The 23,999-nt window shown below is 37.6% G+C and overlaps 1 protein-coding gene across 5 annotated transcripts in view; it reads left to right on the plus strand.

Annotated features, from left to right (window-relative positions):
* The window catches only part of slmapa (sarcolemma associated protein a), a 65,678-nt gene that overhangs the window by 33,515 nt on the left and 8,164 nt on the right, over positions 1–23,999 (plus strand). For 4 of the 5 annotated variants that reach the window (XM_065240809.2, XM_065240805.2, XM_065240807.1 and 1 more), the window contains 10 exons: positions 151–201; positions 2,189–2,251; positions 5,509–5,568; positions 5,865–5,939; positions 7,890–7,970; positions 8,162–8,221; positions 18,805–18,924; positions 19,015–19,089; positions 19,250–19,555; positions 22,031–22,148. In XM_065240809.2, the coding sequence (XP_065096881.1) occupies positions 151–201; positions 2,189–2,251; positions 5,509–5,568; positions 5,865–5,939; positions 7,890–7,970; positions 8,162–8,221; positions 18,805–18,924; positions 19,015–19,089; positions 19,250–19,555; positions 22,031–22,148 (1,009 nt within the window). The remainder of the gene's footprint in view (positions 1–150; positions 202–2,188; positions 2,252–5,508; positions 5,569–5,864; positions 5,940–7,889; positions 7,971–8,161; positions 8,222–18,804; positions 18,925–19,014; positions 19,090–19,249; positions 19,556–22,030; positions 22,149–23,999) is intronic. The other variant, XM_065240806.2, reaches the window with a different exon arrangement.

Genomic DNA, 23,999 nt, shown 5'->3' on the forward strand with positions numbered 1-23,999 from the left:
AACACACGCAGTCACGAAATTCATTGTAGGGTACTTGAGAGAGGATCATCTCATATTGGGGTGTTTTGTTATAAATGGAGGAACACAAGGAGGTACGGAGCTCTTTTGTTATTTTCGGTCATACCGCATCTTTTTGTTGTGGTTTTTCAGTCCGGTTAGAACAGCTGCAGGAGAAAAGCATGAAGGAAAACAACAGCTTAGGTGAGTCTGAGACGCATGTACCTGATTGCGCTCCGCTAACCTGCATCACCTTTTGACTAATTCAGCATGGGAGCTCACCTTTGGTTGCCTGTTTTGTCATTTTTCTGTTCTGCCCTTCTTTCTTTCTATCTTTTTGACCGTCCAGCTTCTGTTATGACCCAGTCAGTCTCTTCACCGAGCATGTGTGTTTAAGTCCCGATAACAGTCTAGGAATCTTGTTTAACTTGCTTTCACCCATTTGCAATTGACGACTAATTTTTCTGTGTGCTCTTATTAAAGATAACCAGTATAGGGCATAGAAAGACATTCAATGTACCCATAAGTTATTTGGTTATTTATTTTCCTGAACTGAAGTCTAGTATATCGTCTCGTAAAGTGGTAAAAAGTCGTGTCTCAGAAATCAAACAGCACTGTGGGTTTATATTGAATCTGATGTGGTGCAGTGCACAAGGTTTTTGGATTACACGAAACACACTCATCTTAGTATTTACTAGAATATAGTGACATGGGAAAAGGTGAATTTTGCTTAACATGCATAAGGAAGACATTCGTAGGTAGTGGCAGTTTGTGCAGAGACTAATGGCGCTTTTCCATTGCATTGTACCGCACGGTTTGGTTTGGGTCAGCTTACTTTTGTAAGCTTTTTCACTGGGTGCAGTACATAGTACCCAGTACTAAAGAGATGATACCAAAACGATGACGGAAAAACACTGTAGATCACAGATTGGTCTGAGAGAATCGTCACTACCAGCATCATCGCTATAATGTAAAAGATTAGCTTAACCTTCATGCTAGCTTGCGCTGTCTCGAGCAAACATGTTGTCATCAAGTTCCCAAACTTTCTTTTAGCGATGAAAAACATCCACAGGTTGAGAATCAGGAACACCATACCAATTTTTTTCCAGACTTTAAGTTTGTGCCGGCACATTTGCGACACGCATGACCACATATATGCTTTAATGCAACTATAACGAGGCTTGGCGGATCACGTTGATTGACTGTCATGTGAGACAACGCGATAAACGCAATGTGCACTGCAAACATCTATTTGTGGTGGTCAATTTTACATTTGTGGACTGAGAAATAAATGAATGTATGGGAATGTACAGCAATGCTCTCACTTGTATGATGTCACAGCAGTAGGCGGAGCAAATATAATGACACGCCTTTAATCCCTCCCAATCCGAAGTGTTACTAAACTCAATGGGAAAGTTAACCAAGCTAAAGTGAGGTGAGGTGACCCGACCTGAATCAAACCAAACTGTGGGGTACTATGTAATTGAAAGCACCATAAAATGCCAGGTAGATGGATGTTAGCTGTTAGCCTGTGAGCGATGACTAGTGATATATTGAAGTGGACGATATTGGGACTCTTTAAATTATAGAAATAGGGTGATAAATCTATTCAGTTGCCCAATAAGTCTTTCTTTTCCTTAATTTTTTTGTTCCTGTAAAGACCAACAGCAAAATGAGCAATCAGTATGTTAAAAACCTACAGCTTACAGCAAAGTCTTATTCAAACATCACCATGACGTGTCAGATCCACAGTATATCTGTCTTGTCAATATTGGGTTTTTAGCAAAAAAATAGTATGTTTATAAATATTATGCATAACACATGTTTTAGTTTCATCAGTTTTTTTTTGTCTCTCATTTACTGTAATTACTTTTATGTAACAGTAGCCTCATATCAGCCACATTGCTTTTTCAGTGTCCAATAAAACAACCCATATAGGTCGACCACTAGTAAACTGAATGTAAGCCGCCCGGATGGTTCAGTGTTTCTGATGCTTAGGTTTAGGTTAGATTAGTTTCCGATTGAGGTGACAGGTCAGTCAGCTCTGTGACATACAGGTTCAAGAATAGCTGTAGGTTCCCGTCTATGTTCTCTGTCCCGCCCTCTGCATCTCTGTTTGGTTTCGTCTTATGTCGTTTCCTGTAGATCTGGCTTCTGTTTTAATAATAGAGGGTTTTTCTTTCTTTGGTAGACCACTTTCTTTTAAACAGTGGAGGAGACTGCACATTAATCCAGCAGTACATTGAATGTCAATGTGAGTACACAGCATTCCTTTCAACGCACTGATCAATGAAGACCTTATTAAACAGGCGTTTAATAAGGCGTGGACGCTTCACGTTCTGTTCCTCAATATTTTAGGGTGTTTATTTAGTATTTACTTATTTAGTTTGTTTGTATATTAATTATGGATTTATAGGTAGATTTAGTAAACCAGCTCTGAACCAGAGCTCATATACATTAGTGGCACTTTAACTAATGGCACAATTAATTCTGAGTAGATTTTATAGAAATGGTTTACTCTCCCCACCATAAAACCTGCAAATAATAATGCATGTTGTTTTAAATATGTATGACTTTTATTTTTGTGTGAAATACAAATTGAACGCTCCATTGTATGTTGCTTTTTTATTCTTGGAAGCAGACAAAATTTGTAAAAAGTATGTATACATTCTCCCTTAAATCTAATTTTTGTTTTCTACTGAGGAAAACAAAGTATAAAGTAAATTAGGCTGCAACAACTAATTGATAAAACCAATAAAAATGTTCTTCATACAGGGCGAGCTGCGTGCTCAAAGTCAGGAGTTGAAGATTAAAACGAGTTTATTAATCTGTGGCAAAATGTTCTCACCAGCACATCCCTGAAGACTCAATTGGTTTTGTTTGTTTATGTTTTGACATTTAAAGATGTTTTACCATTTATAAGCTGCACAAACTTTTTTGTTTATTTAAAATATCAAAATCAAAAAGATTATATTAGGGATGCACCGATACTGGTACATTTTCTAAAGTACTCATACTCGTGTAAAGTCCCCCGGTACCTGGAATCGATACCACAGTCTGAGAAATGTCTATGTTTGAGCGGCGTGTAAGGGGTTAATGCCTCTTGTGTTGTCCAAAGAGGCAGACTAGTCCCTTGTTTTTTGTTAAATTATATGACTAAAGCTGTTACCTGTACATTTTAAATCATGTTTTTTTTTATTAAGTACTCGGTATCGGTATCAGCAAGTACTGAAATGCAAGTACTCGTACTTCCAAAAAAGTGGTATCCGTGCATCCCTAGATTATATTAGTAAAACTCCTTAGTAGTGTGTGGCATTTGCACTTTTAAAAGAACACCTTTTTGTGTGCCTTATTAAGCTATAATAAGTGAAAAATCTAAGTTGGTTATATTCGTTTTATCCGATTAGTCGATTAATCGAAAAAATAATTGCCTGATTAATCTTTTATGAAAATAATCGTAGTTGCAGCCCTAAAGTAAAAGATGACAAATGTCATTTTGTGGTTAACTATTCCTTTGATCTTGGGGCCCTTCACACTGGATGACAACTATAACTAAATGCAACAAGCACAGTATTTTTAAATGAGGTAAACAATTAATTCAAGGAAATCTCCAATATTTGTTAATCCCATTAGAAGGCAAATTATTTATGATACTGCAGGGCACAAGCAAATTAATAAAGCGTTATCGCTATCCTCCACGGATTAAGTATTTGTTATAGTTACTGTTATTGTTAAAGTGTGAATGGCCTTTTACACCACTTGTATTTGAACATCATCTGCTCTAAACGTTTTTACCTGCAGATGTTTTTTTAGATTTGACATCGAACACGAAATTGTGCAAAATGCAGCAGAGATTAAGTTTTAATTTAATGTCAGTTGATGTGGTTTAGTCTTCTGACTTGCTGTTCATTTATGTTCTCATTTTCAATGCTAAAACACTATTGTTTGGTACATTAGTTTGGAAATGTTGCTGTTATGTGTAATTGTTCGATTTTACTGCCTGTATTTCTAGATTGAACTCATCATAGAGTGCATAGGGATGACGTATTTTTGTAGGCACAATCTGGAAGCGAGTTGGCATTTTATTACAGTCAGTGGGTTTTTAGTTAAACACCTTACATAAGATCTTGGGTTAACACAAGCCCAAGATATTTTCATGTTTTTTTTTCTACAACATAAAATACAACTTGTGACTTTGAAAGCTTTAACGTGCCTTTCAAAGGGTGGTTGCGAACAAGTTGGGAGGTCATCATGCAAAGATCTCAAAAACAATGCAACATGGGAACAATTCCCAACAAACACTCATCCTCAGACTATTTCCTTATCAGGAAACATGTCTTTAAATGTGTTTAATAAAGTTTGAAAAAGCTGCCGAAAACTTGGTGGTGATGACGATGTCTGGACCAAGACAAGTGGTGTAGTTTGCTTGTAGCCTAAGGTTAGCGCTTTATTTCTAGTAAACACATTTACCCCCAGTCACATTAGCTACAAGCGACAGAGACCGAGCGACAGGCTACCATTCATTTTCAATGGAAGTGGCCGTTTGCCAGCGACAAGCGACGAGCTTGCCGCTGCGCGAGCAGGGCGGGGCCAAAATAGACAACCAGGCTATTTTATGCAAATGCTGAGCGATGCGACAAAGCGACTGCCAATCGGTGTGAAAGAGCAGCGTGACGTAGGTCTGTGGTCGAGTCTGAGAAAATAATTCAAGATGGCGGAAAATGCGTATTTATGTATATATCTGATAAGTTTGGCATTTTATCTCAAATATTTTGTTACTTTTATCGAGAAATAAATACTTTTAAATCCAAAAACACCGTTCTTGTAACTTAACAATACCTCTAAAGTGACTTTTGATACCGCTTTTGGAAACTAGCCAAGGAACGCCCATCAAGCGAGTGCGTGTCGCTCGGTGTCGTTCACTTTTGTAGCTAATGTGACTGTAGGGTTAGACTTCAAAATTCATAAAATTTGAAGATTATCATGTTTAACAAAACATGTCAGAAACTTTTCTTGAACACAGAGCTTATTTTGTGATAACCCAAAAGTCTATGGGAAGAATAAATGTGCTTTTTAGGGATTGTACCAGTGTCCCGCTAACGTCCGGGTTGGCCTAAAAAAAATATGTCATCCCTCCAGCACTCAATCTCTAAGATTCATATAATCCCTCAGTACGTGTACATACTATTTTATCCTATTCTGAAGTCTTCATTGGGTTCCTAATAAAAACACTCTGCATGCTCTGCATCTCTTTTCACTTCACATACTGCCGTTTGATTTTCTCTATTATGGGGACTGTCACTCATGAGCATGCAATCTAAGAGCTTCTAATGACCAGCAAACTGCTTTTCATGTCTTATTTTTGCTTTGTTTTGATGATATCGACCTGTTCGTATGTTGGACTGTCTGCAATGTTTTAGATTTAATATAAAAAAAAAGAGTTTTTATAGTTTAATTGTGTTTTATTGTAATAACTGTGATTTACTCTTTCTTTTTCTTTCTTGTAACCAGCGGTCAGGCAGCTGAAAGAAGCAGTGGACTCATCTATTACCAAGCTGTCCAACTTTGATGGTAAGAACTTCGAAGACATGATGTGATTTCTGTGGTTATGATTCTTTGTTAATGATTTGAGATGGAAATGTGCATCTCACATCAGATGTCAGAGTTTAGATCATTGAATGTAAAAAAAATGGGGGTCTGGGATTTGTATTTGATATACAACAACATGGCCTAGTTTATGAAAATGAACTGCTAATGATAACAATCAGGGTTTACAATACTTGCTTTTGAGATCAGGATTTGAAGCAATGAGTGTAAAAGAAAGCTTATTTTATGTTATGTAATTTTTGTTTTTGTTTTTTTCTCAGATGTCATTGATGCACATCTTCAGAACAATCAGACGACAGTGGACAACAGCTTAGCCAGTCAAGACAGGCTTAAAGGTAATGACATTTAGTGTTGGGCGATGTGCCCCGTTTTGACATTGTCTTATCGTCAGCCTGGGAGATTGCCTATACACGATAGTATCGGGGGCGGGGCAATAAATTATTCTATTTATTTGTTAGTTTTTTACTATTTATGACAAGCCACTTGATTGGTGGACAAAAAATATGCTGACTTACTTGAAGGGCAACACTATCATGACCGCAACCCTTCTTAAAGGGCACTATGGTCCGATTCACGTTTTCCTTTGGTGTGTAAGTGTGTGTTACTACATGTTAACAATATTCAAAAGGTACATACCCCAAAGTAAACAATGATGCAAGTTATCCAACGGAAATCCCTTTTCTTGCACATGTTAATGTGATACTATGATGATAATAATAATAACTATTCTCATGAAAGCCGGCAATCTGCAATATGTCTGATGATCGTCGACACACGATACTATCATCTATCGGCACAACCCTAATGTCATTAGAATTTTTATATTTTCTGCTTAAAGGTTTGAAGTTTTTGAGGGGACTGTGATGTAATCTGCTAGCAATAAAGGCATAAGGTTTTCAACTCTGCTCTGCCCTTTAAAGCCAAAGTAATTAAATAACTGCAGGCCGTGTGCGGTAGCAGTGAACATTTCAGTTATTATTGGCATCATGAAAGGGCAGGACCAGATCCAGGGTCATTACAGTAATGAGCACTATTAACTTTGCCATCCTATACTTACAACCTAGCTTTTTTTTAGTATGTCTTGGCCAGATTTATAACGTTTGCATTATCTGCCAAAGATACTAGTTTGTTACCCTTTGTTATGTGTTATAACTAGGGATGCATTGGTTAAAAAAAATCTGTACCGATAATGATTTCCAAATACTTGGAATTGCATCTACTGATAGTTTTGCTTTTTACTTGTTTAAATTTGGTTGTCATTTCCACACAATTCAAAATAATCACACAGTATAAGTTCTTATGTGTTTTTCTTATGTGTTTTGATTGTTCGGATATAATTTACCCTGACCATCAGCTTTTATGTGTCAATACCAATATATAGGCCGATATATTGGCCCATCTCTAGTTAAAACCAGATACATGCATCTCCATTAATATCATCACAAAGCATTTAGTTTGTAACCTAACAGTTAGTAATCTATTTCCTATTGATACGAGTGACTGATGATGTAACATCAGATGTTTACCCCTCCTCTTTGAGATCGGTCGCTGATGTTTCCAGCTGTGATTCCACCTGACCTCGTCCGCCCAATCCCTGTGGATTATAGACTGAGATTACAGCCACACAGATTAGATCATAATTCCCTGCCGTGCCCCATGACATCACCTCTCATTTCATTGGCTGGAATAATTTGGGATGCAGTTGCTGTTCACTTCTCTGTGTTGATTTCGAGGATCCATTATGTGATGTAACCTCAGATAGGGTGAATGTATGTTTAAGGTCATATATTTATTGAATGAGTCAATGGTGAGCTTTATTTCGTTTAGGGATTTCCTTATAAACAAGTAGTAAGTAGTAGTAAATATTTAAATCGACCTGAACATTTCATCCTGAAATCTGTGTTTGCCCTGTTACTATGCGTGTGCTTCAATTATAGCTCATTTTCAATAACAGCAACGCACAACAAAACCTACAACAATTTTAGCATGTGACTACATCTCCCTTTGAAAGCCCTGGTCACACACATATGACCATGTGTGGGCAACAACTACCAACGGTCTGAGATTAAACTACAGGGGTGTGTTCACTGACTGAGATTTTAGAAAAAAATATTATAGTTTTAAGTATATATAAAACATCCATATTAAATCAAATGATTTGAAGATGAGACCCCTATGAAAGGTTATGATCGCTGTGTTATGTTTGTCGGTGTAATTTTTTATTGAGTTATGAATATGTGTACCCCCTTCATTTCTAAGTGGTTCGTTCCGCTTTGCCTCCATAGAAAACCAGATAGACACTAAAGAGTGTGATATGTCTGATACGCTGAGTCCAAGCAAGGAGAAGAGCAGCGACGATACATCAGGTATGTTAACCATGGACATATTTTCACTTCATGTCTACTTCCTTTCTGTCTACTTACAGACTTAAGTCAGCTGTCAATTGTAAAACATTGCGTGTTTAGACACTTTAGACATTGACCAAATCCTGTCTGTCTTTCATTTGTTTGTTTTTGTTGTTTGTTTTCATCTTTTTCGTCTTTATTCTCTCCCCCAGACGGACAAATGGATGAGCAGGAGATGAACGAGACCCCAAACCGAGTTTCTCTTCTGAAAGGTAACCACCTTTCCATTGCATTCAGTCCATGTTCGAAACGACTTGTTTTTGATGGGCGTGTGTGTGATTTGGCCGGACAGCAGTGTTAGTCACACTCTTTATCTGCCCTCAGTAGTGCTCAGTGGACTGGTATGCAGCACAGGGAAGCAGGGTGTGTTATATCCCAATGTGTCTATATATGGTCCTCATCTACTGAAGGTAACAGTGGTGGGACATTAAAATTGTCTTTGGTGGACTCTTCTTGTGGAGCTGAACAGTTGTTTAGTCTAGAGGACAGCGGGAAATTACCAATTACAGCTCAATTTGTAAAGAAACAGCACGTTAACCATATCGCATACAGCTGTTGTATAATCTTTTGTCTGTTAGATCAAAATAGGAAATCATAAAAGAACTGTTTTTTGTTGTACTATTCTCTTTGGTCCACTAATAGGGTTAGAAAGGTTTTTAACAAAAAAGTCATAATTATTAAGTAATAGTAATATTGTACTTCCTTTCCTCTATTTTAAAACGCTCTGTTTTTGTGGGTGTGCCGCATGATGACTCAAAAGTAACTATCTAGGGATGCACCGAAAGGAGAATTACATGACGAATACCGAAAAATTTTCCTAATTATTTTGCCAATTTTTTTACCATTGCACAAGTTACATTTTCAGAATGTCTTTCTACTATTTGTATTTCACATTATTTAACAATGACATTTTTTACATTCCAGCAGTCATTATAGGGCCTTTTACTCTTGGGGCCGGATTCACGAAAACATTCTTTAGACAAACACAATACATGTCACATTTAAAACAATCATATTACCTTATAAAGCATCTTACATTTTGAGATTTAAGACTTCTCTTTCTAGAATTCTTAAGGAAAAAAATAAGAACTTTCTGAAGAAGCTTTTTTTTGAGAATACAGAATATTCTTAAAATTTTTCTTAAGTTTGAATTTAAGAAAAAATAGGCTGTTAAGAAGATTTTTCTTCTTAAAAATGCTTTTTTTGAATCCGGCCCCTGGTCGTCTTCTCTGATCAGATAGATATCTGACTTCAACCCCAGGGGGGTTAGCTGACATTGGTTTAACTTAGCACCCTCTTCTATACGTTACATTATTACAACGCTCGCTAGTACGGTTTAATCTTAGCCGCTGTATTCTGTCACCTATGTTATCCATCATTTTTTCTGTGTTTTTCCTGCATCTATAAATGTAAAGCTGCTTTGAAACAATTAAACTATTGTGAAATATATAATATATAAATAAAATAATTTTTTTTAAACTGTTTAACTCTTTCACCGCCAGCATTTTTAAAAAAAGTTGCCAGCCAGCGCCAGCGTTTTTCATGATTTTCACCAAAGTTTAATGCCTTCCAGAAAATGTTCTTCTTCAAATATATAAACATACAATATACCAAATGAAAGAACAGACCCTCTGCTTTCAAACAAAAAAAAACGTTTCATCCTACCTTGAGCAGTTATTTTGTAATCAGCTTTTGAATATGGGTAGGTTTCTGCAAAAACACCACATTTTGAGCAAAAAGCAGAGATAATTCCATTTTTGTGACGGACTTTTCATAGAGATCCCATTCAGAGCGATCTTTAAAACAGACACAGACATGCAGCAGCTTGCCAGAGGGCAATACTTCCGGGTTTAAAAAGTTGCGGAAGGGCGCCACCTAGTGGATAATAGCGGTATTGCGGAAAGACGGAAATACTCGTCATTGGCGGGGAAGCGTTTTCTCTTAATTGACGAGATATCTCGTCAATGGCGGGGAAAGAGTTAATTTACATTCGACCATATCAATGACTTTTTGCTAAACAGATATTAATACGATCTTCTATTCCCGCGCGAAATGCAAATAATCTATTCGTTATTTTGCCTTAAGAAACTTGCAACGAGGCTTATAGGCTGCATTTACACTTACAAAAAATCAGATTTAGGGCTCACATCTGACACAGATCGGATATCGATGCATGTGTGTAAACCCAAAAAACTTACCGAGATTCGATTATTTTTCTTATGCAATCTGAGCCACTTCCAAATGTGGATTTTTATCGGATACATATCCAATATCCAGACATCCGAACTGCGTCTAAACACACATATCCGATTCAGCTTGATTTTGACGTGAGTGTTACACGACGGATTGCGCTGACCGCCATCGTTTCGTAAGGAGGAGTTACACATAAAGAGCATTAAAGCGTAGTATTAGGAAGTTAAGGATCACAACAACTGCATTATTCAGGACAGAACGACTTGCACATTTTATGAGCAAGTGAAGCGAATTTTTTCGACAGTTTTTCAGAGGAAGGACGTGATGACAGAGAGACAGTGATGATATTAGCGTTAGATAGCTAACACTATACCCAGTTAAGCTAACATTCTGTCTGGGCGGGAGTTTAATGTAATCCCTGACATCGGATATGAGGCGTATCTAAAGTATGTGTAAACAGGCACAAAAAAATCGGGTCTGGTCAAAAGATTTGAAGTGTAAATGCAGCCATATAGCACTGTATTTTGAGCAGCGGACACGCGCCTGCGTGCACGGTCAAGCACGAGCAAAGGTAGAGAGAGCGAGAGAGATGGTGGCAAGATTGACAGGAGATGACAGGAAAAAGCGCTCATCAAAGTGGTCTAAGAAAAAGCTTATTGTTAATAAATGTTTAATTTATGTTTAATATAAGCTTGTTTGTGATCGTAGGACTTTACTGGTTCTAGGAAGTTTTTTTTACATACTGCTGGCGCCCTTCTTCGTTCTTTGACATGAGATAAAGAGATAAAGTCTCTTGTTCTTTATGCTTTTGCATTTAGCAGAAAAAATATCCAGGATTGCCACTGCTGTATTTCTTATACACTGCATGTCTTGATTTTAAATGATAAATGAAACTTGTAGTGCTGTATTTTTTCGCATCTTTCTCTGACACTTTAAAATGCTTGCCAACATGTTTGCTACATTTGCGCTCCTCTCACTCTGCGCTGGTAACTGTCTGATGCTGTCATCATCACGTTCGGACCGAACACCGAAAATGATTTTTTTTTTGCTATTTTCAGCCGAAAAATTTTGGTTGCTGAACATTCGGTGCATCCCTATACCTATCCACTGCTATTATTGGGTAACACACAGCCTGTGCTGTTAAAAATCGCATTACTATGATGTTTACCGCCTTGTTTACATTTGGTATTAAGATGTGTTTTGGTCAATCGGATCACAAGTGGACATCACTAAATACAGGTGTAAACGGGGTGCGAAACGTTTTGAGCTTGTCAACTTTCAACCACATTCAGTAGTAGTCAAAAACGCATGCCATGAGGTCGAATGTGTTTGAACGGCCACAAAATACCACCTACTTTCCGTCTGTTGATTTAATGTGTGATGTACAGATCACAATGTTTTTCCTTCGCTCCTGACTACTTGCATGAACCCAGAGTGTCAGTTTTATTAGTTAATGGTTATAAAAGCTGAATCACAATGGCTCCGTTGGGTTGGGGATTTACGCCTCTGTTCACGTGTCAGATGTCATCAGATTGAGGCGGAAAATGTCATCCATCTGCTTTCATCCTGATGAGTCAAACCAGACTGCAGAACATCCAAGATTTGGCTCCTAAACAAACATTTCCATTATTCCACCTGTTTGAAGTCCTATTTTGGGTAGCTTTTCTCATACTATTGCTTCTCTAAGACACAACGCTATATTGTTTATCCTCATTTTGTAAGTCGCTTTGGATAAAAGTGTAAATGGAAAAAGCGTTGGTGGAGCGGAGTAATCCAGTCTCCATTTTGGCATCTAAAAAGCATGCTGCTTTATTGTTGTGTGTAGACACTTTGTCTCTGTTTGTTTTGGCCACATGTGACTGTGGTGATCTGGATGGATTTAATGGTGAACATCTGACTGTCTGCTCGTATATATCAATAAGACATCTGACACATTTGAACATTTGGCAATTGTTGGTGTGGTTCATTTAGAAAGCCGCAGGATTACGTTTATGTTTTGTTTCCCTTTGGATCCCATTGAAGTGTGTTTGGTTTAATTCAGTCTGAAGAGGATGATGTTAATGTCAATGGGCTCATGTTCTTTAATGAAAGATGAGGAGTTAATCTGGATCAGTTTTGTGGCCCCTCTTTGTCCTAGATAGACCCACAGGCAGCCAAGACAACATTGACATATACTTCCATTTCTGTGGATCACACTGTTTCTTTAGGGATTATGTTCATATATTTTCCTTTCCATAAGATCCACTAATGTTAATGTCATAATTTAGTATTTCATCACCAGTTACACCCTCTCTCTGACCTAGTTTCATGTTTTTGGTCAGGACTGTCTTAACATGTATTCCTCTTAGGAAAGTTGTGTGGAGCATACTGTAGGTTGGACCTTTATTCAAGTCAGCAAAAATTGTTTATTATTAACATTTGAGGCTTTAAAAATAAGTTTGTAGTGTTCCTGTAGCTTGTGTGTTAGAGCAGTGGTTCTCAAACTGGGGCCTGTGGGGCCGCGAGATGGTTTCAGGGGGCCCCAGTTTTATGACACTTCATAAAATTAGGGATGCTCCTATTGATCGGCTGCGGATCGGTATCGGTCGATTAAATGCCTCACTGAATTTGCCGATCTCATGAACCGATCTTTGTCATCATATGACTCCTGAATGTGGCTGCAGTTAGAGAGCATTTTTACGTAGCGCAAGCATTTTTATAACCCTTTGCTCATGTGCGACATGCAGATTTGGATTTCTCTCTTTGCCTTTACAGAGATATGTGTATTTTCTATGAGGACGCGCTCCGGTCAACAGACGCGTCTTCACATCCCCATCAAACAGCGTATACAACACATATCTATTGTGGACAATTGCATCCTCATGCCGAAAGTTTATTATTTGCATGCGTTTTAAAGTTTTGACCGTTTAAACTTTCAGTGCAAGTGAACAGAACGATCTCTCGCACGTCTTAAAGCTACAGTAACCTAATTCATCTCTCAATAAAATCTCTCTCTACTCTTGACTAAGAAACTGTTATACTTCATACGAATGCGTGTATATTTAATTCATACAGTAAAGACTGCTAAGTGTTTAATTTGTATTACTATCAGGAGACATAAGCCTTTTTAAAGGCATATTAAATGTCTCTTTGCAGAAAAATTGATTCTCTTTTAAAACAGTAATATACCTAATTATTGCAAGTAATGTAACAAAGACAACATCTGTGGTATTACTTTATCTAGAAAAAATGTTAAGTTACAGTCATCAAAAAGCTTGAAAAATCGGCATTGGTATCGGACGATCACGGAGACAACAAATCTGTAATCAGTATCGGCTGCAAAAATTATGATCGGAGCATCCATATATAAAATGCATTCCTTTTTCATAATTTCTGTGTAATTACAATAAGACTACTAACCATCAGCACTACATTGTATAATTTAAAAAATAAAACATTATTAAACTTATGTCATATCTTCTTTGGGGGCCACGAATCGATGCACAGTAGCAGGGCTGCCTAATGATCAGTCATGACTATTCGTTTGCAGAATAAAAGTTTTTGTTTACATAATTATTATACACAGTACATCAGCAAATATTATGTAAATATAAATAAGGACACATGTATGTATATTTTTAAAGTGACAATAAGTAGGATTTACCCCATCTATTGGTATAATTGTATTTTGCATTCACACGAACAGTGCTCTCTAGCACCTCGCCTTTCCAAATGCGTGTTGCAACTACGGTAGTCTTTATGTTATCACTGATCTCCTTGTCCGTTGCAGCTAGTTTACGTGTTCTGAATGAAAACGCGTTGTGGAAATTACACGTTCAATGTAAGTAAAGAGCAGAAATTATAAGCTTACAAAGAAGTCAGATCATTGGCAGATGTCATTTGACACCAACGAGGACATTTATGAATAAAGACACTGATTTTGATTAATAAAACACTTAACACCCTACTTACTGTCCATTTAAGGAAAAATATATTGATATAATAAACATTTATATATGATATAAATTATATGTAAATATACAAATGTTTATACACATGCATGTGTGTGCATTTATATATACATAATTATTCTACACATTACACACACATTTAATATGTAAACAAAAACTTTTATTCTGCAAACTTATTCGGCAGCTCTACACCTTAGACAAAGGGGGCTGAATGCCAAAAAAGTTTGAAAACCACTGCGTTAGAGCATTGCATAGACCCAGGGTTTTTGAACTTTCTATGCCAGCCAAACCTCCTTGACCTAAATAATTAACTTGAGGTATCCCCATGCGATTTTAAGTTAATATTTTAATAATTGTATCACATTTGCATGTTTAATTTTAAAAATCTGTAGTATGTTACACAGTTATAGTTATTATTACCTGCTATTAGATCTTCACCTGGTAATTTTTTGATTGATACAATGTATCTGTCACTTTTGCATGAGTTCTGTTAATTTAGATTAAACAAAAAATGATCTTTTGTGTTTTTATTTAGATTTATAGGTTTTAAATAATTTATTTACTATTAATTATTAATAGTTTTTTATTCGCAAATCCCATTCTGGGGAACCCTGGCGTAGAGCGGGGTGCAAAGATTATGGGTTTGATTTCCAGGAAAACGCGTATGCACTGTAAGTCCCTTTGGATTGCATCTGCCCAATGCATAAATGTACATAAACGTGTCAGATATATGCTGTTAAAGCACTGTATATTTAAGGCCAGAAGCACATTTGACATGGCAATTGTTCAATTTACTAAACAATTGTCTATATTGCATAATTGTGCTTTTGATCAAAGGATAAGGCCTTTCGAAGCATATCTGCCATTTCAAATGTAATGCATAATCTGCTTTTTAATCATTCGATGCAGTCAAGTGTGCCACTAGAGGGAGCTGGTGAATTGGAAAACTAATGTGGATTACACACAGAATCTTCCCCTAGTAAATGACTAAACACATTTTTCTAAATATAGTATTTAATGCCCTTTCTAATTCTTTAATGAGTATTTATGAATAGCAGATTTAGACAATTAGCTATTATTGAAAATAATTTCTACACAGTTATTTTAATGTTCTGAGGTGTTTTAAAATCTGTCATTTTAACTTAAGTGTCTGGTCATGTAACTCTGTATAGTTTGATACATAAGCAGATTAGTGAGGACTCCTGATGAAGTCACTGAATGTGAATAAACACATGGTGTGCTCAACACTGTCCTCTGTCATTAAGTTATGGCAGAACATCAGAAAAGCGGGCGAGTTTGTTACCTCATTCTTGCCTGAAAGCAGCTCCCAGTAAACACCCATCTTGGCCATCGTCTGACATCATGACCAATTACCAAAGCTTAAATTAGCATATGACTTCACCACATCTGCAGCGAGATCTGAGAGAGGGACGTTCATTCGGTTTCTGGTCTAAGGAGGTTTCCCAAAAGCCTGTTGTTTTAAGAGCAGACGAGAAGCCAACTGGATGCTCCTCAGAGACACATCAGAGGTGCAAATGTACATTTGCTTAGCATGATGTCATGTGAGAGAGGAGAAGAACAGTGAAGACAGTGTAGAAAGCGTCTTTTGCTTGGCTTCGTGCAGGTCTTTCCAACAGTCTTCCAGTTGAGTCGTCTGAACTGTCTTAATAACCGAATCAGTACTTTCTCAGTCTAAAGTTATATTATATATTATCCTTTAGCTTTGTTTACCATTATCATGTTTTGCAATGCATTCTGGGTGATATCAGCTGTAGTATCTGTTTAATAAAGTGTTAAATAAGGGATGCAAATGTGAGTATTGGCACAGTAGTGTTGGTGTGTGATCATCTAAAATGAATAGATATTGATCAACACTTGGGAAGATCCAGTTTTGCCTGCATACATCTAGGAGGCTGTTTACACTTGGCATTAACATGCGTTTTCGGCGATCGGATCACAAGTGGACGACGTTAATGCCAGGTGGAAACGGTGTTCAAAACGTTTTGAACGCGTCCACTTTCGACCACCTTCAACCACATCCAGAGGTAGTCGAAACCACTTTCGATCGGATCGCTTTGGAGTTGCGGAACGCAAATGTGGTTGAATGTGTTCAAACAGCCACACGCGACCGTCTTCTCTCTGCCCATTTATCTAATCTGAGGTATTAAACACAAGTTTTACGTCTTTTTTGACTTCTGGCGTGAACATAAGGTGAACAGCGCTATTTTTAGCTTTTTATTGATAAAACTACTGCGGGTGTTCTCCGTAGTTTTGTTTTGAAAGCATGAAAGTTGCGCGATCCTATATCATCAATTGCACTGAAAATTCAGAGAAAGCTCCAACATATAAACGTACGAAACACCGTGCAGCATGTATACTTGCTAAACAAGCAGCGGAATCCGACATAATATTAGTTTGCGTCCATATAAACTCATAATTACTCCCGCTCGCGTTTGAATGACAGCAGAGAGACTCGCCCACCGTCTCATGGATCGTCCCCTCACAGTATTCAGGACAGAAGCGCTCGAAAGTGGACAAAAGAGACGGTTTTAAATACCAGGTGTAAACGTAATGTGTCTCTCTCGTCCACTTGTGATCCGATCGATGAAAACACATCTTAATACCAAGTGTAAACAGCCCCTAGTTTAGCCACTAAACTATCTAGCCACTAAATAAAATACTACTGACTTAGATTGCTTCTAAAAAAAAGTGTTTAGTTATTCCTTACAAGCACTTATTCTGTCAGCTTAGTGAACTCTGAAAACTGACTTTTACCATCTTGTGATTTTAGCTAGGTTTTGTTAGTTGTAGGACTGGATGATAAAAGCAGGGTTCCCATGGGTCCTTGAAATCCTTGAAAGTTTGTGAATCTGGGAAAAAATCAATGCCCTGGAAAGTTTTTGAAAATATAAACATGCATAGATACAGGTCATTGAAAGTGCTTTAATATAATTTATGCAAGAAATTATTCCCTGTGTAGTGTAGGATAATATCTTAAAAATTTTAGACTTTTTTAAGCACACGTGCTAAACTGTTCACTTTAAATGCTTATATCTTCTGTATGCGAATGTTGATTCATACCAAAATGCTTTTTTAAACAGTTGTGTTTGACACATGATAACGTCTCTGGTTACGTATGTAACTGTTGTTACCTAACAAGGGAACGAGACGCGTCTCCCTTGCCATACTTCCTGCGTCCCTGTAACGCCGTCTTTGGCAATATTTTAGATAGCGATATACTTCCTAGCTCCCGCGTCAACCTGTCTTTGTCGTTAAGCTTCACCACTGGTTAAATTTGATATACACATTCAGACGCACTTACCCCTGGAGGCATCCCCAAAGTGTCACCGCAAAGTGATGCAGCGCGAGTTCCCTCAAACGGGAACTGTTACAATGTTTCTTAAAAGGTAACACGATGTAACCTTGCTCTCACTTGAAATGTGTCCCCACATTTAGTCCTTGAATTTGAGGGTATTGGACCTGGAAAGTCCTTGAAAGGTCCTTGAATTTGAAGTTGACTAAGGTGTGGGAACCCTGATAAAGGAAAATGTGATATCTTGTTAAATGATGAGATGTGGGTTTAAAAAAATGCTTTAACTTTATAAAATCAGTTGAATAATAATAAAATGTTTAACATCTGAAAATTATTAACAACATGCATGTTTTACATTCTTTGCCCAGTGCTGATTTGTTTTACGATATGCCAATTTGTTATATTGTGATAGTATACCTTGTTGGTTTTGTGTGCAGTATGTTTCAGACAGCCGATGAGGGGCTGAGGTTAAAGTTACCATATGTAAGACTAAGGGCCCGTCCCAATACCACCCCTTCCCCTACATTTTTGCCCTAACCCTCGCTTTTGCACCTGTAGGGTGTCCCATTACCATGAGTGCAATTTTTTCCTTAGAAAAATGTAGTCAGGACCGATGCAATTTAGAGATGAAATTACCCAGGATACCTTGCAAGCCCAGCGAGCTGGTCAAACTTTTCGACCAAGATGGTGGAAGCTGCTGAAAAATAACTATATTTTCGCAAATAAGCATTTTACAATTCTGGAAATTGTTGGAATATGTTAGTTTGAACACCTTTCGTCGTGAAAATCTGACATTGTGGCTTTATCCGAGCCTTTCTTGAATCCTTCACACTGATGGACTGTTCACAAAATGCTTTGGTCTCAAAAGACCCCTCACGTAAAACATTTATCGGTTTGATTTTCCTCTTACAGTTTGAACTCTTTGAGATTTACTGCAGATGTTTTTGTCCTCCGATGAACAGAACATCTCTTTCTGGATTGTAAACCTAGGACTTGTAAACTGATATGATGGATAGATCTTGTGATCACATTGGCTTGAGGAAAATCTGATGAACGTACCAGAAGTGTGATTTATATGTCTGCAGCTTGAGAATGAAATTGGAAAATGAAATCTTTAAATGATATATTACATATTTTTTTAACATTGATGAACAGCCTTGCTAACATTTTCTCCTTACTAGTTTTCAGATAGTTAATGCTAGAAATTGGTTTCAGATTTTGTAGTTTGAGGCAAAATGCTGGAATTATAATTAATGTTTTTGCTTGGTCATTTGTGTTCTTTTCTCAATGTGCTCACTCATTTTAACATATATACATTTTCTCTCTGTGTGTTTTGTAGAAATGGACCGGAACCTTGAACCCGGAGACTCTGAGCAGGTCATTCCTCATCTCCATAGAGAGCTGCAAGAGGCGCAGGAGCTCGCCAACACGGGCAAGCAGAAAAGCCTTGAGCTTCAAGGTACGTTAGCATAGCTCATTGTTTAGCATTAAAAATGGAGATGCGTTAATGTGCTGTTGTGAATCCTCACATGTCTGTTTCTTCTCTTAGCCTTGCTCGATGAAGAGAGGAAAACCAACAGACAGCAGACCGAAGAGTCTGCTAAACAAATTCGCTTCTTACAGAGTTAGTGAATCATTTTTCTGTATTGTTTTTCTATAGTATTCTATACACAGTTTTGATTTTTTATCTTTGTAGTTGTTATCCTTGGTGTGCACAGGCCACTTGTTTTACCCTAACATGCTTTTGATATGCTAAATCAGCACTTGATTTATTATCTTTACAGCTCAGCTATCAAAGCTTCAGTCTGACATGGAGGCTCTGCGTGAGCAGAGGGAAAACACTATAACCAGCACCCGAGAGGAGCTCTACAGCGCTCAGGAGGAGATCCTAGTGCTCCGCCACGCCATGGAGTCCGCCACTGCCGAGCGGGAGCGCGAGATCTCCGGCATGCAGGCAGACCTGAGCGCCGTCACAGCCGAGCTAGACAAGTGGAGACAGACGGCAGCAAAGTATGAAGTGGAGATCAGAAACCTGCAGGCTAGCTTTCAGCTTCAGAACCAGCACCAGGAGAGAGCCAGTGAGCTGCAAGGTACTGATTCACACCGTACACAAATCTCATCTTCCATCAAATCTTAAACCCGGAGTATAGTCTATTTTTTACGTACCCAGACAGACAAATGCACAACCTTGCAAAGGGGTGTTTTAAACCTGTCAGAGACAGTTAGATAACACATTACAGTACATTTGATTGATTGTCGAGTTGTTGAAGCAGAATCATTTAAACCTTCCTAAAAGAGCCCAACTGTGTCACTGGATACATGGTTACAGTGTACGGCTTTGCTCCGCTTCAGTCAGTATAGATCGACCCTTAGACAGTTCTGCGGTTACATGCTTCAGTGGTCAGCAAACTTTGCATGCGGTCATGGCTGCTTCTGCGTTAAACCTGCTGTGTGTCTGAATCTCTGTTGGCCCCGTGTTTCTCTGTGTATAATAAATCAAAGAATCAATAGCTGAGCTCATCACAGATCTCACTACCTATTGCAGCCCTTAGATTTCTCTTGTGTGTCTTCGCCTGTAAATACTTTGTTTTCTTTAGTCTGTGTTCGGCATGGATTACTTGCCAAGAAACTGAACTCGGAGGTTTTGTTTTCTATTTAATGTTATTCTTTCCAGTTGACAGGAAGTGTTTGTTATTAGCACTTAGTGTCCCGATGGGACCGTTCTTTTGTTTTCTCACCCGTTTGACTTTTATTCCACTTCAGGACGGAAATGTAGATCAGTACCCTTGCAGTATGTTGCAACTTTAATGTTTATAAAGACATAAAGAGTAGTTGCAAGCCGCATGTCGTTTTTTGTCAACACTCTTGGGTTCTTAAAGGGACACTCCACTTTTTTTGAAAATATACTAATTTTCCTGCTCCCCTTGAGTTAAACATTTGATTTTTACTGTTTTGGCGCTACCACTTTTAGCATAGCTTAGCATAATCCATTGAATCTGATTAGACCGTTAGCATTGCACTAAAAAATAACCAGAGAGTTTTTATATTTTTCCTATTCAAAACTTGACTCTTCTGTGGTTACATCGTGTACTAAGACCGACGGAAAATTAAAAGTTGTGATTTTCTAAGCAGATATGGCTAGGAACTATACTCTCATTCTGGCATAAAAATCAAGGACTTTGCTGCCGTAACATGGCTGCAGGAGGCGTAGTGATATTATGCACTGCCCAAAAATAGTCCCCTGCCATTGAAAGTTACTAAGGGGACTATTTTCGGCTCCTGCGTAATATCATTGTGCCCTGTGAAGCCATGGTACAGCAGCAAAGTCCTTGATTATTACACCAGAATGAGAGTATAGTCCTATCCATATCTGCCTAGAAAATCACAACTTTTAATTTTCTGTCGGTCTTAGTACACAATGTAAATACAGAAGAGTCAAGTTTAAAATATGAAAAATATCCAAACTTTTTGGTTATTTTTGAGCGTGATGCTAATGTTCTTATCAGATTCAATGGATTATGCTAAGCTATGCTAGAAGTTATGCTAGCGCCAGACCCGGAGATCTGCTGAATGGATTCCAAAAAGGTAAAAATCAAATGTTTAACTCTAGGGGAGCTGGAAAATGAGCACATTTTCAAAAAAAGTGGAGTGTGCCTTTAAGGTACAATGTGCTTATGTTAGTTTTTGGTGACTTTAAAGGTCACCTAATATGATAAATTTATTTTTAGATTTTGTTTGAACATAATTATTTGTCACCTTAATTGTGTGTGCACAACCACCCTGTAATAATAAATATCTGCCCAGTCCTTTTTTCTATCCGTATAAAACCTGATGTCACTTTGCGCAGGCTCCACCCACAACTGTACAAAGACCACAGTTAGGTCAAAATTTCTATTTTAATATTCTTTGCATAATCTATTACCACACATTCAATATGAACAATGAAGTAAGGTGATTGCCTTATTAAAAATGGTTTATGTTTTCGGTATAAATAACAGTAAACGGGAAGGGAAGCAGCTCATTTACATTTAAAGAGACAATGCCTAAGACTGATATTACATCTTTAAAAAAAATGCTATATTAGGTGACCTTAAATTATTTTGGTTGCCAAACATTTTGCAGATGTTGCAGATAGACACAGGTGGTATTAATTTGACTGCACTGGGGTCTTTCTCTCCAGGGCCATTTTAATGTCACGAAAACCATGTTATCATCATCCGTCCTGCTGGGTTTATTTCTTATTTATTGGATCCGTATTTTGTTTTTCACAAAAGAAAATCTGTAAGCATTTCAATGACATCTAAAGTCTTTTCAGATCCTCCAACCGCATATTAACACAACAGGAACTACAACTCCATAACTACAACAGGAAATATGTTAAACTCAATATAACGGTGTAATAGCTCAAAGATATCAGACAATATTATCTTCTAATGATGGGATGGCATTTGTTTTAATGTTTGTAGTACTCCTGGAAAATGTGCTATATTGTAAATACTAAATTTTACAATTATTACTAAGATGTTTTTGCTATTATGTTCACAAATGTTATTTCTGTGTCTCAGGAGAGCTTGAGAAGCTTCAGTCCGAGTGTCGTGGTCTTCAGGAGGAGTGTGATGGTCTGAGAGGCGAGAAGATCACGCTAATGCAGAAGCTCAGCCGACTGGAGGAAGAGCTGGACAGGTGAGTCACATGAGACCTAAAAAAACAACATCGAGATCATCAGCAGGTTTTCAAATGAGCTTTCCGGTTGTTCATACTTTAGACGCCCAATCGACTGTTTATCGCTTACGCTACATGCCCGAACAACTGCAGCTTTTTCTATTTATGAGAGATTAATGACTTCTTCAATGAAACCTTTAAAAATGACTTTGTCAAGTTGTCAAGTGATGTTAAGAGGTACTTTTGTCCTGTACTTAATCTACACCCCAGGCAATATGTGTTTGTGCTGGCATTGGATTATAAATCACAGGTATGAGCTCAACTGTCCTAAAGCTCAACTAGTCACTTTTCAGCCAAATTTGCCGTTTTAAACAAAAATATGACATTAAGGTAAACCGTGTAGATCCAAAGAAAATTTTTGATTAATTCTTTAATGAAACTTCTAAAAATGACGTTGTCAAGTTGTTAAGAGGTACCTTTGTCCTATACTTAATCTTACACCCCAGGCAATGTGTGTTTGTGCTGGCATTGTATGAAAAGTCACAGCTATAGGGCCCTTTGAAATCTGTTTTATTTATTCCCAAATTCCGCTTTATTTACTCTCAAATTCCGTGTTTTCCGTTTTCATTTTTCTGAATTTTGGTTTTAATGGTTAAATAAAATTTCAGTAATTAACTCTTTCCCCGCCAGCATTTTTCATGATTTTCACAAAAGTTTAATGCCTTCCAGAAAATGCTCCTTTTTAAATATATAAACATACAATATATGAAATAAAAGAACAGACCCTCTGCTTTCAAACAAAAAAATTAGTTTCATCCTACCTTCATGTGTTCTGTTTTTATCACCTCTCAAATATATGTAGGTTTCATCAAAAGCACCAAATTTTGAGCAAAAAGCTGAGATAATTCCATTTTTGTGAAGGACTTTTGATAGAGATGCGATGCAGAGTGATCTTTAAAACATACATGGACATACAGCTGTTTGCCCTAGGGCAATACTTCCGGTTTTTATAAGTTGCGGAAGACCTGGTGGCCACCTGGTGGATATTAGCGGTATTGCAGATTGACGAGATATCTCGTCAATGGCGGGGAAAGAGTTAAAAAAGCATTTGAACTATTATATCTTATTACACACTGCCCGAAAATAGTCCCCTGCCATTGAAAGTAACCAAGAGGACTATTTTCGGGCAGTGCATAATATCACTACGCCTGCTGCAGCCATGTTACGGCAGCAAAGTCACGCAGATTATTACGCCAGTTTTAGAGTATACTTCCTAGCCATATCGGCCTAGAAAATCACAACTTTTAATTTCTGTCGGTAGTATACGATGAAACTACAGAAGAGTCAAGTTTTAAATAGGAGAAATATCGAAACTCTGGTTATTTTTTTAGCGATGCTAATGGTCTAATCAGATTCAAATGATTGTGCTAAGCTATGCTAAAAGTCCTAGCACCAGACTCGAATTGGAATTGCTTTTCCAATGTATTGAATGGCTTTGCAATGTATTGCTTTAAGGGACGCCATCTGATACTGTCTTGTTTATACAGGCGCTGCACCTCCCCCTTGTGTTTTTTAGAGAGATGTGCAATAATTGCGGTGATTTGAAATCATCGCGATGAGGTCAAACAATCACAATGAGACGATTATTTAATCATTGTGACAGCTCTAGACTTAAATTCAAAATATGCCAAATTCCGTGACATTCCGCATTGTACAGTAAATTCCAGTTTATGCAATTCCGTGGTTTTGTACGTGTTTACCGCATCACCAAAATCATAGGGACCTACAGCTATGAGCTCATATGTCCTAAAGTTATAGAGTCATACCTGCAAACTAGTTGCTTTTCATCTAAATTCGCCTTTGTGAAACAAA

This window comes from Paramisgurnus dabryanus, chromosome 14, assembly GCF_030506205.2.
Source record: "Paramisgurnus dabryanus chromosome 14, PD_genome_1.1, whole genome shotgun sequence".
Taxonomy (NCBI): Eukaryota; Metazoa; Chordata; class Actinopteri; order Cypriniformes; family Cobitidae; genus Paramisgurnus; species Paramisgurnus dabryanus.